Genomic DNA, 15,038 nt, shown 5'->3' on the forward strand with positions numbered 1-15,038 from the left:
GAAAAAGTACTCAAAATGTTTGACTCAAGTAAAAGTATCAATACTGCAATGTAGAAGTACTCTGTTACAAGTAAAAGTCCGGAATTCAAAATGGACTTGAGTTAAGGTGCAAAAGTGTTGGTTATCGAAATGTACGTAAAGTACCAAAAGTAAAAGTACTCACTAATGCAGAATGTCCTGTTTTACAAGGTATCATATGTATAAAATGTATTGAGATCTCTTGAAAATAGCAGATCTACAAGCTCACAACGCGCCGACGCGTTGTGAGCTTATAGATTGGCTATTTTCAAATAGCCAAAGTTTAAATAGGGCTGAAGTGGGTATTGTATGTTTTGTAATATTTATCAAAATCGACAAAGTAACTAGTAACTAAAGTTTTCAAATAATTGTAGAGGAGTAAAAAGTACAATATTTGTCTCTGAGATGTAGTGGAGTAGAAGTAAAAGTACAGAAAATTAGAAACACTGCAGTAAAGCAAAAGTACCTCAAAATTGTGCTTAAGTGCAGTACTTGAGTAAATGTACTTAGTTACTTTACACCACTGGTTAGAGGTCAGATATGGCATGATTAAGCAAGACCCGTTAAATTAACCGTGACATCCTTTATTTTGGTGAGGAGGAGTCGCAGCACCGCTAAATGAGACAAAGCCGCGATAGAAGGAGAGTTTAAGTCTCTCGCTTTGAATATTGAAGCAGTTATAGGCAGCAGAGTCTGCAGTCAGAGGTTTGCAGTTTCTTTGAAAGATTTAAACCACAAACGGCCTACCTACAAACTTCAGGAGCCATGCCTACTATATATGACCCAAAGTTCATTTCAAATACAAATGACTCAAGCGGGCTAAACCGAAGTTGCAAAACATAACAAATACTGGCACAAATCATACTGAACCTTGCACAAAGCTGCAATGTATTTTTCTGAACCCACTTTTTTTTACCAGTGGTGGAAAAAGTACTCAAATGTTTTACTTAAGTAAACGTATCAATGCTGCAGTGTAGGAGTACTCTGTTACAAGTAAAAGTCCGTAATTCAAAATGTACTTAAGTAAAAGTACAAAAGTATTGGTATCAAAATGTAATCAAAGTACCAAAAGTAAAAGAGCTAAAATGCTTGAGAATAGCCTGTGCTTCCAATGACGACCAAACATACTTGCATTTAGCTAATGTGTTTACTCAGAAGCTAACTGTTAAGCTACGGTAACCTTTTTTTTGTGTAACCTGAACCACACTATCTCTTTAAAAAAAAAAATCAATTCCTCGATTGAACTCATGAAACCCAGCAGACTGCAATGCTAAGAGTTAAGTAATGTGCATCACACTTGGTAATTACCACTCTGAGAGGCCCGGCCACGCAGCTGCCATCTGTGCTTGTGTGTGCATGGGTAAGGGCACGCGCATGGAGGCACACACACACACACACACGCACGCACGCACGCACGCACGCACGCACGCACGCACGCACGCACACGCACACACACGCCTCCTCTTCCTCTTGGCAACTTCACACAGAGGGAAAGAGGAGAAAGGATCCCAGGCTTCAAAGCCCTGACATGGGCAGACTGCATTATCATGATTCTCAACTCAAAGGTTTTTACAAGACTCTTCTGCAATATGCTTCCATGTTAAAGGAGCACTTCACCTGTTTTCAACCTATCTTCATATAACTGGTCCTCACTAATGCTATTAATGAGATGGCACCATTTATCTCTACTCGCCCTCTGTGCCTCGGAGGAGGGCTGTGGACAGTTCAGAAACCTGCCTACCAGTGACATCGTCGGTAGACAGGTTTGGTCATTTGGCAACACGATTTCAAACGAGTTTTTAATTAATGCAAGAACAATGGCTTCCATTTCAGTATGCTAACTATCGAGGGAAATGTCGATGATGTCATTGGTAGGCAGGTTTCTGAACTGTCTACAGCCCAAAAATGAGACACTGAGTGAGTGGACAGAAATAGTGCAATCTTATGATGAGCATTAGTGGGGACCAATTACTGTATAAGCATAAGTATGTAGGGTTTTTAAGGACCTTGCCATGTGAAACATGTACGAAGCGTGGCTGTCAGAGACAATTGCTGCTGACCTCGGCCTGAACGCACCAGCTACGCCTGTTGGGTGAACTGAAGGCAACGGTGAATGCCAGGGGGATCGTCTACTTATTATTTAGTTTCATCTCAGCCAACAATAGGCTCTATGCACAGCAGCCATATTGGAAAGAAATTGGGCCACTTCCTCCTTCCTTCACAGGTGTTACCAATGATACTAATGAAGGTTCCATTCCATTCTAGTCAAGCAGAGTCAGGGTGTGTGCATGTTGGCTCACTGGAAACACTCTGCTACACCAGTGGGTCTCAAAGTGTGGTCCAGGGACCTTCATGGTTCCTTGAGGGGGTCCCAAATGGCCCCTTATGGGTGTGTAACTCTGAGAGTGTACAAATTTGTACACTCTCAGAGTTACGGGGGTGCTTGAAATTAAAAGGTTTGAGAACCACTGTGCTACACTGAACGGAACAGAGCCTTCATTAGTATCATTGGTAACACCTGTGAAGGAAGTCAGGAAGGGGCCCAATTTCTTTCCAATATGGCTGCTGTGCATAGAGCCTGTTATTGGGCAGAGACAGCGCAAATTAGCAGCCTCTCCTTGATGATAAGTGCTCTAACATTGAAGTAGTTGTCATACATTTGACATAATTAGCTTTTAAAGGTCACGTTAAAACTGTTTTTCTCCAGCTTGATATGCAAGTGGGTGTGTGCATTCCAGGTGATGATGGTGGGTGGTCCTTTGGGTTTGCTCACACAAGTTGAGTGTGCGTCTTATGCCTGTGTGTGTGTGTGTGTGTGTGTGTGTGTGTGTGTGTGTGTGTGTGTGTGTGTGTGTGTGTGTGTGTGTGTGTGTGTGTGTGTGTATATGTGAACGTTTGTGATGAAGTGGTAAACATGGTTTTGTTGTACATCAGGTGTACATTAACGCCCCCTCAGAAAGACTCATGGACCTGTGGCGCTTTTGGTTCACGTGCCGCACAGCAAATGGCTCAGGTCTGTTTTTCCATTACACTTTCAGGGTTAAACTAACACGCTCCAGATCTTATAGTCCAGGAAACACATCCTTGATTCCCATGCTCACGTTCAGCAAGTGTAGCGGGAAAGGCAACGCACACCAAAGGCTGTGGTGAGGTGATGACCCCCCGGGAACAAACTTAAAGCGAGGGAAAAAGTGTCGCACACTCTGGCTCTACATGCAGTTTTTAACTTTTATCAACCCATTAAGACCTGCATCTGTGTCACTTTAGATTTATTTGGCTATTCAAAAATAGCAGATATACAAGCTCATAGTGCCGCGCTATGAGCTTGTAGATCTGCTATTTTTTTTAAATCTCAAATTCTTTTTTTTTTTCTTTTTGGATTTAGAAAACATTTTTAAGAATCACCTCAGATCTTAATGGGTTAATTGCCGTTTCGGCCTGGCCTGCTGGCCTACTCCAGAATTTTCTTCACATTCAAAAAGTGAACATAGTGATAGGAGGAATCCATTGCATTCTCCTCCAGCTACGTCCACTCCTCCAGCAATTTTAGATGGGTTAGTTAGTTGAAAAATTGTAAAACTGTAAATAAAACAAACCCTTGCATCTCATTCCAGAAAGCACTAGTTGTTAACAAAAGAAACAGTAAACACATAATATAATAATTGAATAAATGCTAAGTCTGTGTTGTATTGACTGCAGGATCAGTGGTCCCTCTGCACTGAAACGATTAGATGTTTGGATCCATGAGAGGTCAGTGTGGGTCATTCAAACACCCCGAGGATAGCGGCTCGTTTCAAAGTCTGATCTCAGTTTCCTCAGAAAGTCTCTGATAATATTGTACACAAGTATGTACTGTCTGGATTGACATACGTCTACTTTGTTGTATTCATTCCTCCCTCCCCCTACTGCAAAATATTTTCAGGTGGGTCTATTTAGGGCACTGGTTCTCAAAGTGCGGTCCAGGAACCCCCAGGCGTCCTTGAGGGTATTCCATGGGGTCCCCAGCAAAATGAGTTAATATATATGATCTATATATATATATCTGACTTCCAAATCTTTAACCATTGGTAAAACTTAAAATACCTCGCTAAAACAGTAAGCAAATCAGTTGTGCCTCACCGAATAGCAAATGCAAAGCTCTCTTTTTTTTCTCTCTTTCATTTTTGCTGACGGACATGCTGTGTCTGTACCACAGCATGTGCCCCTTGCAATATGCAGTAATGATATTTGCAGAAGAAGAATGTGCACAGGCCCAGTACAGACACAAACAATGAACCCATTCAATCCCCGGGACGCATCTACAAATGTCTTCTAAATCCTAACAGTTTTATGAAAACCGTATGTTGCTGTAATAATATCAGTGGTTCTCAAACTTTTTTTATGTCAAGGACCCCCAAAATTGCATGTATTTGGTCGCGGAACCTCATCTCAAAATATTTTGTTCCGGGGACCCCCAGAAGCAGAGATTTGAGTTACAAATGTTTGCTTTAAAAATATATATATTGAAAGATTTGCACACATTTTCATGATTTTTGAAAAAATAGCCAAAGTATGAAATAATGGTAATCTAGAATGACACAGATGCGTTCCCGGTCTTAATGTTAAGTATGGTGTTTCCAAAAAAAAAACACATTTGTGTTGATGTTCTGTAGTTAATCCATGCTTGCCTGACGGCCTGCCACAGTTTGTTATGGGAGAAAAACCTATTCAAATACTTGTACATACACACACACACCTTTAACATACACACCCAGTTGAGATTTGCATATTCTTATTTAGTTTTTACGGCCCAGTGACATACCACTGTGTGCGTGCATGGTGGTTCATCAGATTGTGGAACAGACTTGTTACTCAACTGGTCAGCAGCAGTATTGATAATACCATGGTAACCTGTTGAGTAAGGGAACTGAGGCACTGTAAATTGAAGGGTGTTTGTTTGGGAGGCTGACTCAGAAACTGAGACACTGTTTAACCGCAAACAAAACTGAATGACGCTATACACACACGTTTGTCCTGCCATATTGTTGTGAAACAATTGCTAAAGATTGTGACAGAAGTTGGACCACATTTGCAAGTTTGCTACTGTTATGCTAACCGTGAGCTGCGCGTTGGCGTTGCGCGCTGAAAATAGCAGACCTACACAAAGCGGTTACATGGTGCCTTTCCGACATGTCGCCTTTCCGACGTTAACGAACCCTATACCTAACCCTAACCCTAACCTTAACCGCACGCGGAAGCCACTAGTCGGAGTGGCGAGATGTCGAAATGGAAGGCGGTTACCACACAAAACAAGCTCTCGATGCATGTCATCTGTGGCGTGTTGTGAGCTTGTAGGTCGGCTATATTCGGTGTGCAATGTACAGTACGGATCTGACTTTGTTTTGGTCAGACAATACTGTATATATTGTACTGTGGTCTGCCAATTTGATATTCCACCTCACCCATTTTCAACCTTATCCAGTTGACTGAGGTCCCCCAGAGCTCTATACAAGGTCCACTCCACACAAAATCTCTTAGCCAAAAACAGCCCATCTACAAGCTTGTAGATTTCGGCAAAGTTCGCAGAATGTTCACCCCCAGATTCAGGGACAAGTGGTTAAGCAGCAATGTCTCTTGTGGTGTTCAGTGTTCGGTTAGTTGATGGAATCAACAAATCAGTAAAATTGTGTCTGATGCATCACACAGACACCTGCCTTCTCAGGTTGGTGAGGTTGAGAACTGCAACTCACACGACTATGAAAGTTATAGTTTGGCAGAATTAAAGGGTTATATAATATATTATATTTACAGTTGACATGATATTGTGCATGGAAAAAGCATTAAAAGCATTAAACTAACAAAGTCTTGGTCGACCAAACTGATTTAAACCAATTAATCAATTAATCGACTATGAGGCAGCCCTACCTTAAATCCAAGCCAATCAAAATAAACACTATGAGACAATGCCGTAATATTTTATATTTTCCATAAAATATGAGCTAGACTTTGTGGACTATGGACTGAACTTTTCTGTTCATGAATGATCATCACCATTTTGATAAATGATTGTTAAACCGTGTATGTCTATTGTCTGGTATGATGATATATCCCCTATATTGTAATGCATTTGGCACTCTTTATATACAGGCATAGAGTGTATGCCATTGTACTGTCACATGTTTGTAACTTAGTTATCATGTCACATGATGTAGCATTTAATAAGTGGAAGAGGAAGCCTAAAGGTAATTACCAGATGAAGACCATTTGATGTATTGAATGCTGTAGCAGAGTCTAGTTAGTTGTTTCCCCTTTTCTATTTGATTCTTTTTCACCCGACACCTGGCTTTGGATGTGCGGACATACAATCACTTCATAGTTGTGACTAAAGAGTAATAAATGACACTGAAAGCAAGAGAGGCATGCGTTAGCAGGAGCCAGTACAGCAGGTCTTCAGACAAATAACCACAGACTTAAACCTAATTCATACATTGTCATAAGACCGCATGACAAAAAGCATTGTAGAATTTGCATTTACATCTGATCTCCCCAGTAAATGTGGATGTTGAATGGGGGAATAGGCTCTGTGCACAGCAACCATATTGTAAAGAAATTAGGGGCCTCTGCTTTACTTCACATGTGTTACCAATGATACTAATGAAGGCTCTGTTCCATTCTGGTCAAACACAGGGGTGTTGTCAGGGTGCTGATGTTGTGCATGTTGGCTCACTGGAAACACTCTGCTACTAGTGATGTGTGTATCGATACTGGTATCGATATATCGATCGATTGTCTGAGTATCGCTTGAGTATCGATACTTAAAAAAAAATATCGATACGTTTTAATATACTTCCTTTCCGGTGTATGGTCATTTCCGTTTCCGTTTCCGGTACTTCAGTTTACGGTTTACGGCCATTTCCGGTTATGTTTCCGGTTCCGGTATCGGTATCGTATCGATATCGGAAAATCGGCCCCAAAAATATCGGTATGGTATCGAATTGAAGAAATGTGGTATCGGCACAGACTGCTACACCAGTGGGTCTCGAAGTGGGGTCCATACAATTATTTGTGAGAATTTCCACCTTTAATGAAATGCCTCAAAGAGGGACAACAGGTTGAAAGTGGTCAATTCACTTAATATCGCTATATATTTGGGGGTCCTTGGCACGAAAAAGTTTGTAGAACCGTAGCATTTTGTCGAATCGGGCCTCAGGTCTTATTTGGGTTAATGAGGATCACAGCAGGAGAGACAAGCTGATGGGTCAAATGAAGAACTGCTACGTGCCTGGAGTGAGAATGGCTGCTGCATGTTAGTGTGTCAAGAGCGCTTGAATGAAATCCTTGTCACTCACTCGCCATTCGCTGAGCAGCTTGCTAAGCTGGATCAATGGAAATCTTGGAACTCGCAATGTCAGTGTATACAGGCCTACAGGCTGTCCAGTTCACACACGCACGCACGCACGCACGCACGCGCACACACACACACACACACACACACACACACACACACACACACACACACACACACACACACACACACGAACACGAACACACACAGCACTGTCCTACACTGACATGAACGCATTCTCCTCATCCTCTGACAAACTCTTACACTCATGCAAACCCATTGCTGGGTCACGGTACAGCTTTGCTTGTAAATATTGCTAGTTAGTTGCCGGTTGCGTTTCTTTTTTGGGCTTGTTTCTAAAGTGTAGTTACTTATTTTGGGCTTGCTTACTTATGTTGTTTAAACCAGCAGATCTACAAGCTGCTCAAATAGCTGACGTCATGTATATTGCTTCTGTTGGGCTTGTTTTCATAGACCTGCTTACTTATTTCTCTCACACAATCTGGCAACGCCGTCTGCAACGGTCGTTGGCATTCAATCTCCCACCGGAAATGCTGCTTCAAACATGAAGGCAGGGAAACCCTTCCATTTTTTCCTTCCGAAGGAAATGAGGAAACTTTGGTTATTGCCAGAAAGTAGCTACACGTAATCAGTGGGGGGCGTATTCAGGTGAACACGGTCACCTCTCCAGTACAAACAAATGATTGATTATTACTCATTATAAATAATTGATGATTATTTAGGTTTGTATAGTTTTTTATTTGAGCTAAAAAGCATTATTTTACACTTTGGCTATTCAAAAATTGCAGATATACAAGCTCATAGCTCGGCACCGAGTGCCGCGCTATGATCTTGTAGATCTGCTATTTTTGAAAAATCGTGAAAATGTGCAAATCTTTGAATATGTATATATTATTTTAAAGCGAACATTTTTAACTCAAATCTTTGCTTCTGGGGGGTCCCTGGAACAAAATATTTTGAGATGGGGTCGGCATTCTAATTCATATCATTTTGGGGGTCCTTGACATGAAAAAGTTTGAGCACCGCTGACATAGAGACATAAGTTTTTCAGAAAAATGTTGGGATTTAGAAGACATTTGTAGAATCGGCTTCAGGTCTTAATGGGTTAAAATAGGTTAGGGTCAAAGTTAGGCCAAAAGTCGCCAACTGCACACAGATGCATAGAATATTACACCAATAAATGCGGTGTATCATGTTATTCGTCTGAAATTAAGCACGTAGTAAAGAACCTCTCAAGAACCGCACCGCTTTTGAACAAAACAAAAATAAAATCAATGCATTTTCCATTTCCCTCATTCATGAGATCCATGGAGGGATAAGACACACCTTACAATAACTACAGCAATCGTTCTCAATGTGGGGGGGTCCGGGGACCCCCCAAGGGGGCCTCGCAGGTGTTCTGGGGTATTCCCAGCAAAATGAGGAACAGTTTAAACCCATAATGTCCTATTGCATTTTTCGGCTGTTCAAAAATAGCTATATCTATAAGCTCTGTCCGTTTCGCTGAGACGTATTGTGAGCTTGTAGATCTGCAAATGTTTTTGTATCTTTCTTATGGGGGTACCTGGCACAACATCTTTTCAAATGGGAGTTTGTGGCCAAATGCATATCCATTTGGGAGTCCTTGACATGAAGATGTTTGAAAACGACATACAGTAACTTCTGTACGATGTATATAAGAGCAGCTAGTTGACAAAAGAGCTAAAGGCCTAAATTGTCAATTGTAAAACAACACACTGGTCGAAGACAAGTCAGTTCGACTCAGCGGTTCAGCTTTAATACGTACAGCATACAGCAGCATGTCAAGGACCCCCAAAATGATATGTATGTGGCTGCGAAAAGAAAATTGAAAAATAGCAGATCTACAAGCTCATAGCGCGGCACTCGGTGCCGCGCTATGAGCTTGTATATTTGCTATTTTTGAATAGCCAAAGTATAAAATATTAAAGTGGTTAAAATGCTTGCAACGCTATATTAACTCATTTGCTGGTACCCCTGGGGGTCCCCGGACCCAACTTTGAGAACCAATGGTATATACAGGATGGTATAGCTTGGTTTACAGTGCTTAGCGCTGCTACCTGGCAGAGGCAGACAGAAATCCCCCATTTTTCACAACTGCTGTGTTGATTTCATCAGGAGTTTGTTTGGAAGAAATGACAGCTGCATACCACTATGGTTAGTCTTAAGTTACTTCATAACCACACCGCATAAAACCCTCAGTGTTCGTTTAACTCTGAAATGGTTCCATTTTGTACACCGTCTAGAGTTTAAATGAACACCGGGGATTTTTTTTTTGTCAGCTGCCTCTCTTTGTGGAAGCCATTGGGGATGCAGAACTTACTTGCATACCGGTAGTTTTCCATGTGTGCCACACCGGGGTAGGACGCAGGCCATGCTGTTTGCATACAATTCCCTTTATTTTCACACTATATAGCCACATCCCATTAAGACCTGAGGCCGATTCTACAAATGTCTTCTAAATCCTAACAGTTTTTTTGTTTGTTGCTATATCAGTGGTTCTCAAACTTTTTCATGTCAAGGAACACGTATTTTCGCCGCGGACCCCCGTCTCAAAATATTTCGTTCCAGGGACCCCCCAGGAGCAAAGATTTGACATTCGCCTTAAAGAATATATATATTCAAAGATTTGCACCAATTTTTACGATTTTTCAAAAAATAGCCAAAGAAATCTAAAATGACACAGATGCTTTCCCCGTCTTAATGGCTTACATATACTGGGGGGGGGGGGGGGAGTCCGATTGGTTAGCTGCACAGCATGTAATATCAATGGTTCTCAAACATTTTCCTCTCAAGGACCCCGAAATGGTTATGCATTATTATGCCACGGACCCCCATCTGCAAAGATTTTGTGCCAGGTTCCCACATATACAGTAAGAGAAGATTTATATTGTTAAACGTTTTAAAACGTACTCGAAATGTTTCAATTTCTTCCAGTTTATTTTATTTTATTTATATAAAATATATATATAGCAGCTCTAGAAGCTCACAATCCATCGCAACACGGCCTGTGGGCGACTCCGGACCCCACTTAATACATAAATAAACAGCAGAGCCGGAGAGTGGACATGGCACACTTCCACCTGTATCCTTAGCAAGGCCATTGAACTCGGGCCCGCTGTGGCACAAAATGGCTCCTGTGTGTGCAGCTCCCCAACTGGTTGGCACACAAAGGTAGTGTGGATGGGGCAAGTTATAGTGACCCATACACAATGCAATACAATACAGTGAATACACCCTTCTGCCGACAAAAAAAGGGCCTTATGCAAAACAGAGCCGTAAACACATTCAGAAAACAACTGTTAAGGACTTAAGTTGACCCCCCCATCATGTATTGTCAGAGGGGGTCGAGAAAACTCTAGTTGCTAAACTTTGTTTTTTAAGACTGGATATCCATCCTGTGTAATAATTACATACGCTCCAGTTATGAAGCTTCCCATGCACACACACACACACACAAAGACCGCACACAGCACTCACAAATGTGTGTGTGTGTGTGTGTGTGTGTGTGTGTGTGTGTGTGTGTGTGTGTGTGTGTGTGTGTGTGTGTGTGTGTGTGTGTGTGTGTGTGTGTGTGTGTGTGTGTGTGTGTGTGTGTGTGTGTGTGTGTGTGTGTCAGTCACACACGCATGCGTACAAAAGCACTTTGAACAACATAATGTGGAGACATTACTGTATAGTGGAGACATAACTCCAGATTTCCCCTCTGAGGAGAAACAGATGTGTAATAAATTGTGTAAGCGAATGTGTGTGTGTGTGTGTGTGTGTGTGTGTGTGTGTGTGTGTGTGTGTGTGTGTGTGTGTGTGTGCGTGTGTTTGTGTACAGTATGTGTACAGTATGTGAATGAGAGAGTGTGTTTAAATGGTATAATTCATGTTTTCACTGCATTGTTTGTATAATTCGGTGCATTCCTCTTGCAAATGTCTGGCTACGAAAAGGCATGTAGTATAATTCCTTTTTATACCACCGTAATGGATGGTTTGGAAGGCGTATACACTCCCTGAGAAGAACACAACACATACTTCCAAAACACAGACTATTTCAGATGCTCCAGACTTGTTGTGAGTGCCTGTGTGTGTGTGTGTGTGTGTGTGTGTGTGTGTGTGTGTGTGTGTGTGTGTGTGTGTGTGTGTGTGTGTGTGTGTGTGTGTGTGTGTGTGTGTGTGTGTGTGTGTGTGTGTGTGCGTGCGTGCGTGCGTGCGTGCGTGCGTGCGTGCGTGCGTGCGTGCGTGCGTGCGTGCGTGCGTGCGTGCGTGCGTGTGCACAGTACTCTTACAAACACTTTCATTCAAGGCCAATGCAATGATCATAGTGAGAATACACTGAAGTCTGCCTATAGCCTTAATGTAATAACGTCTATAGCCTTAATGTAATAACGTCTATAGCCTTAATGTAATAACGTCTATAGCCTTAATGTAATAACGTCTATAGCCTTAATGTAATATGTCTATAGCCTTAATGTAATAACGTCTATAGCCTTAATGTAATAACGTCTATAGCCTTAATGTAATATGTCTATAGCCTTAATGTAATAACGTCTATAGCCTTAATGTAATAACGTCTATGGCCTTAATGTAATAACGTCTATAGCCTTAATGTAATAACGTCTATGGCCTTAGTGTAATAACGTCTATATAGCATTATAATCACAAGGCAAAGATAAACACACCTTCCACTAGCATGCTCATCTTCATTTGTTGTATTATGTGACATGTGGCTGCTGCTGACAATGAGAGCTCATTATATGAGTTAGTTGATTGAGCTGCAGCAATGAAATGAAGATATTTTCCCAGTGGTTCTCATATAGTGGGGTCCGGGGACCCCCAGCCTGTCCTTGAGGAGATTCCAGGGGGTCCTCGGCTAAACGAGTTATAGGCTAACATAGCATCCAAAGAAGTTGTATACACTTTAAACCTATGATGCATAAGGCTATTTGAAAAGTTTTTTTTCCAAGGCCAAACAGGCCTACGTGTTATTGGGGGTCCCTGGCATGAAAAGGCTTGAGAGCCACTGATCTATTCTACTGTAGGCTATAACAGTGGACTCTCTGGGTTCCAAATGGACCCTTGGAACCTGGTCTGTAACTCTGAGAGTGTACAAATGGAACCAAATGGACCCGTAAGTGTCCATTTGGTTCCATTTGTACACTCTCAGAGTTATATGGGGGGTCCTTGAAATGATAAAGTTTGAGAAACACTGGGCTATATCCCATGATCCAAATAACTTACCTTAAGTTGAAAGGGGTGAATCTCATTCAGTGAGTGTCTTCTCAACTTCTTAGTCAAGGTCTTCAGCATTGTTTTTCCTCCCTCCTGACTATCAGCTTGTATGGCTTATGATCCTCTTACAGTTGTTCTGTTGCTTTTGCTCTTAAACTGGGCTGAAGCCAGGTGACAACTACACAATCAACTCATTTAAAAATGGACAACTTTCTTTCTTCGCACGTAAAATAAAAAAAGGCATGCAGGACTCTGATCACTGCCGCAAAACAGCCATAATCAGCCTGATATCTGTAACACACAGGCTCAAAACATCATACCAAAAGGAAATATCAAACAGCTCTCTTGGACAAAGTGCTGTAAAGGCAGCCGATTGTACTTTTGTCGGCCACATGCAAGCAATCCGTGATCCGACCTCGTTTACATAGAGAAAATGTTCTTGTTGAAAATCCGTTACTTTGTCATAACAGCGTTATAACAGCGTTGTAACAGCGTGATCAGCGTATACGTATCTTTTTTTTTTGCTGCCCTGCCCGGGCAGTGATCATAGTGATCGAGTGATCAAGTGATCAAGTGATCAGTGGCTTGTTGTTGTTGAGCGTTCCTGGGGAGTTTTTTCGCTGCGATCGTGTCCGTTAAAGGTCGCTCTCAACCCGGGTGATCAGTTCAGATCTCACTCCCCCAGACTTTTACTTCAAATGACAAAAAAAAACGTGATTTTTGTAAAAGAATGATCAGAAAAAAAAGGAAAAAAAACTGTAATCAACTTGTTCACACGCATCCAACACCACGGCCACGCACACACATTCACACACATACACACGCACACTCACACTCACACTCACACTCACACACATACACGTACACACGCGCACAACAAACCAACAACTGCACTCACACACAATCTACATGACGAACACACACACACACACACACACACACACACACACACACACACACACACACACACACACACACACACACACACACACACACACACACACACACACACACACACACACACACACACACACGCATAGTACTCTCGGCTTGGGGCATGCTGCTCGTTCATTGGCTTCTCCGCGCAGTGATGTCATTGACTTTTTCCCAAGGAGGGGTGTGTGAGTTAAAGCCACACTACGGCGTCATTCAATCGCTGAAAATTGCAGATCTACAAGCACACAGCTTGTAGATCTGCTATTTATCAGCACTACACTCTGCCATAGGTGACGTATTGCAACTACATTCGAGGGACTTTAGTTTCAACTGCAGCTCCCATCTCAGAATACGTTATTTATTTAAATATTACCCCAACAATGTCATTTTATTTTATTTTATTTTATTTTATTTTATTTTATTTTATTTTATTTTATTTTATTTTATTTTATTTTATTTTATTTTATTTTATTTTATTTTATTTTATTTTATTTTATTTTATTTTATTTTATTTTATTTTCGTTAAAATAAACTTCTATCTTGGGGATCATCTATTTCAGTTCCTATACCACCTCCAACATGATTGAACTGTCCACTGACAAGGTGTTGAACTTGATGAATAGTTTCAATAGTTTCATATCGTGAATGGATGCTGAACTCCAGGATATTTGGGAATATTCATCTTTGCAAACTTTATTCTCTGGTATTTTGACCATGAAGAACAAGCAGAAATGAAAGATTATTTGTTGTTAAATGATGTACCTGTAGCTGCACTTGTATTATAGCAATAATAATCAATACAAAGATTTAAAAAAAATGTAAATAATTATTCAAAGTACTACGATAGATAGATAGATAGATAGATAGATAGATAGATAGATGGATGGATGGATGGATGGATGGATGGATGGATGATGGACCAGACAGACAGACAGACAGACAGACAGACAGACAGACAGACAGACAGACAGACAGACAGACAGACACATATGTCAACCGTATCTTTATCTACTGTATATCAGATATAAAGACAGAGAGAGAGAGAGAGAGAGAGAGAGAGAGAGAGAGAGAGAGAGAGAGAGAGAGAGAGAGAGAGAGAGAGATGGAAAAAGGTATAATTGGTATGAGTGAGGCCTCAGATTTCAATGATGTCATTCTCTACAACCGCTGTCTCGTGCAACATACATGGGCAGATGAGCAGTTGGCTGAGGATAAGTGCGTGTGCGTGTGGGTGTGCGCGTGCGTGCGTGTGCGCGCGAGCGAGCAATCAATATCTTGCACTGGGGCTGCAGTTGGTACTGTATTATGCTCCATCTTTGACTCTTAACTCAAACTAGAAGCTTTGATGTTTTTTCTTTTCTTTTCTTCTATAGAATGCAAAGAATATATATCTTACTATCTTACTACTGTATAATTGACAAAAGCTCGTCCGGGATTCGCAAGCACAGGATCACTCCACATGCCTCCAAGACCCGCCACAGACTGTTGATCAGAGCTATGG

At 41.4% G+C, this 15,038-nt stretch overlaps 1 protein-coding gene across 1 annotated transcript in view; it reads right to left on the reverse strand.

Moving 5' to 3' along the window:
• LOC311036526 (uncharacterized protein) overlaps nucleotides 1–13,494 on the reverse strand; it is a gene marked incomplete at its 3' end in the record, with an annotated part of 35,651 nt that extends 22,157 nt beyond the window's left edge. The window contains exon 1 of the mRNA XM_084045256.1: nucleotides 12,611–13,494. Coding sequence (XP_083901382.1) covers nucleotides 12,611–12,679 — 69 coding nt within the window. The 5' untranslated portion in view covers nucleotides 12,680–13,494. The remainder of the gene's footprint in view (nucleotides 1–12,610) is intronic.
• Between the last annotated feature and the right edge of the window lie 1,544 nt (nucleotides 13,495–15,038).

This window comes from Gymnoscopelus microlampas (genome assembly GCF_963454915.1).
Source record: "Gymnoscopelus microlampas genome assembly, chromosome: 20".
NCBI classification, from domain to species: Eukaryota; Metazoa; Chordata; class Actinopteri; order Myctophiformes; family Myctophidae; genus Gymnoscopelus; species Gymnoscopelus microlampas.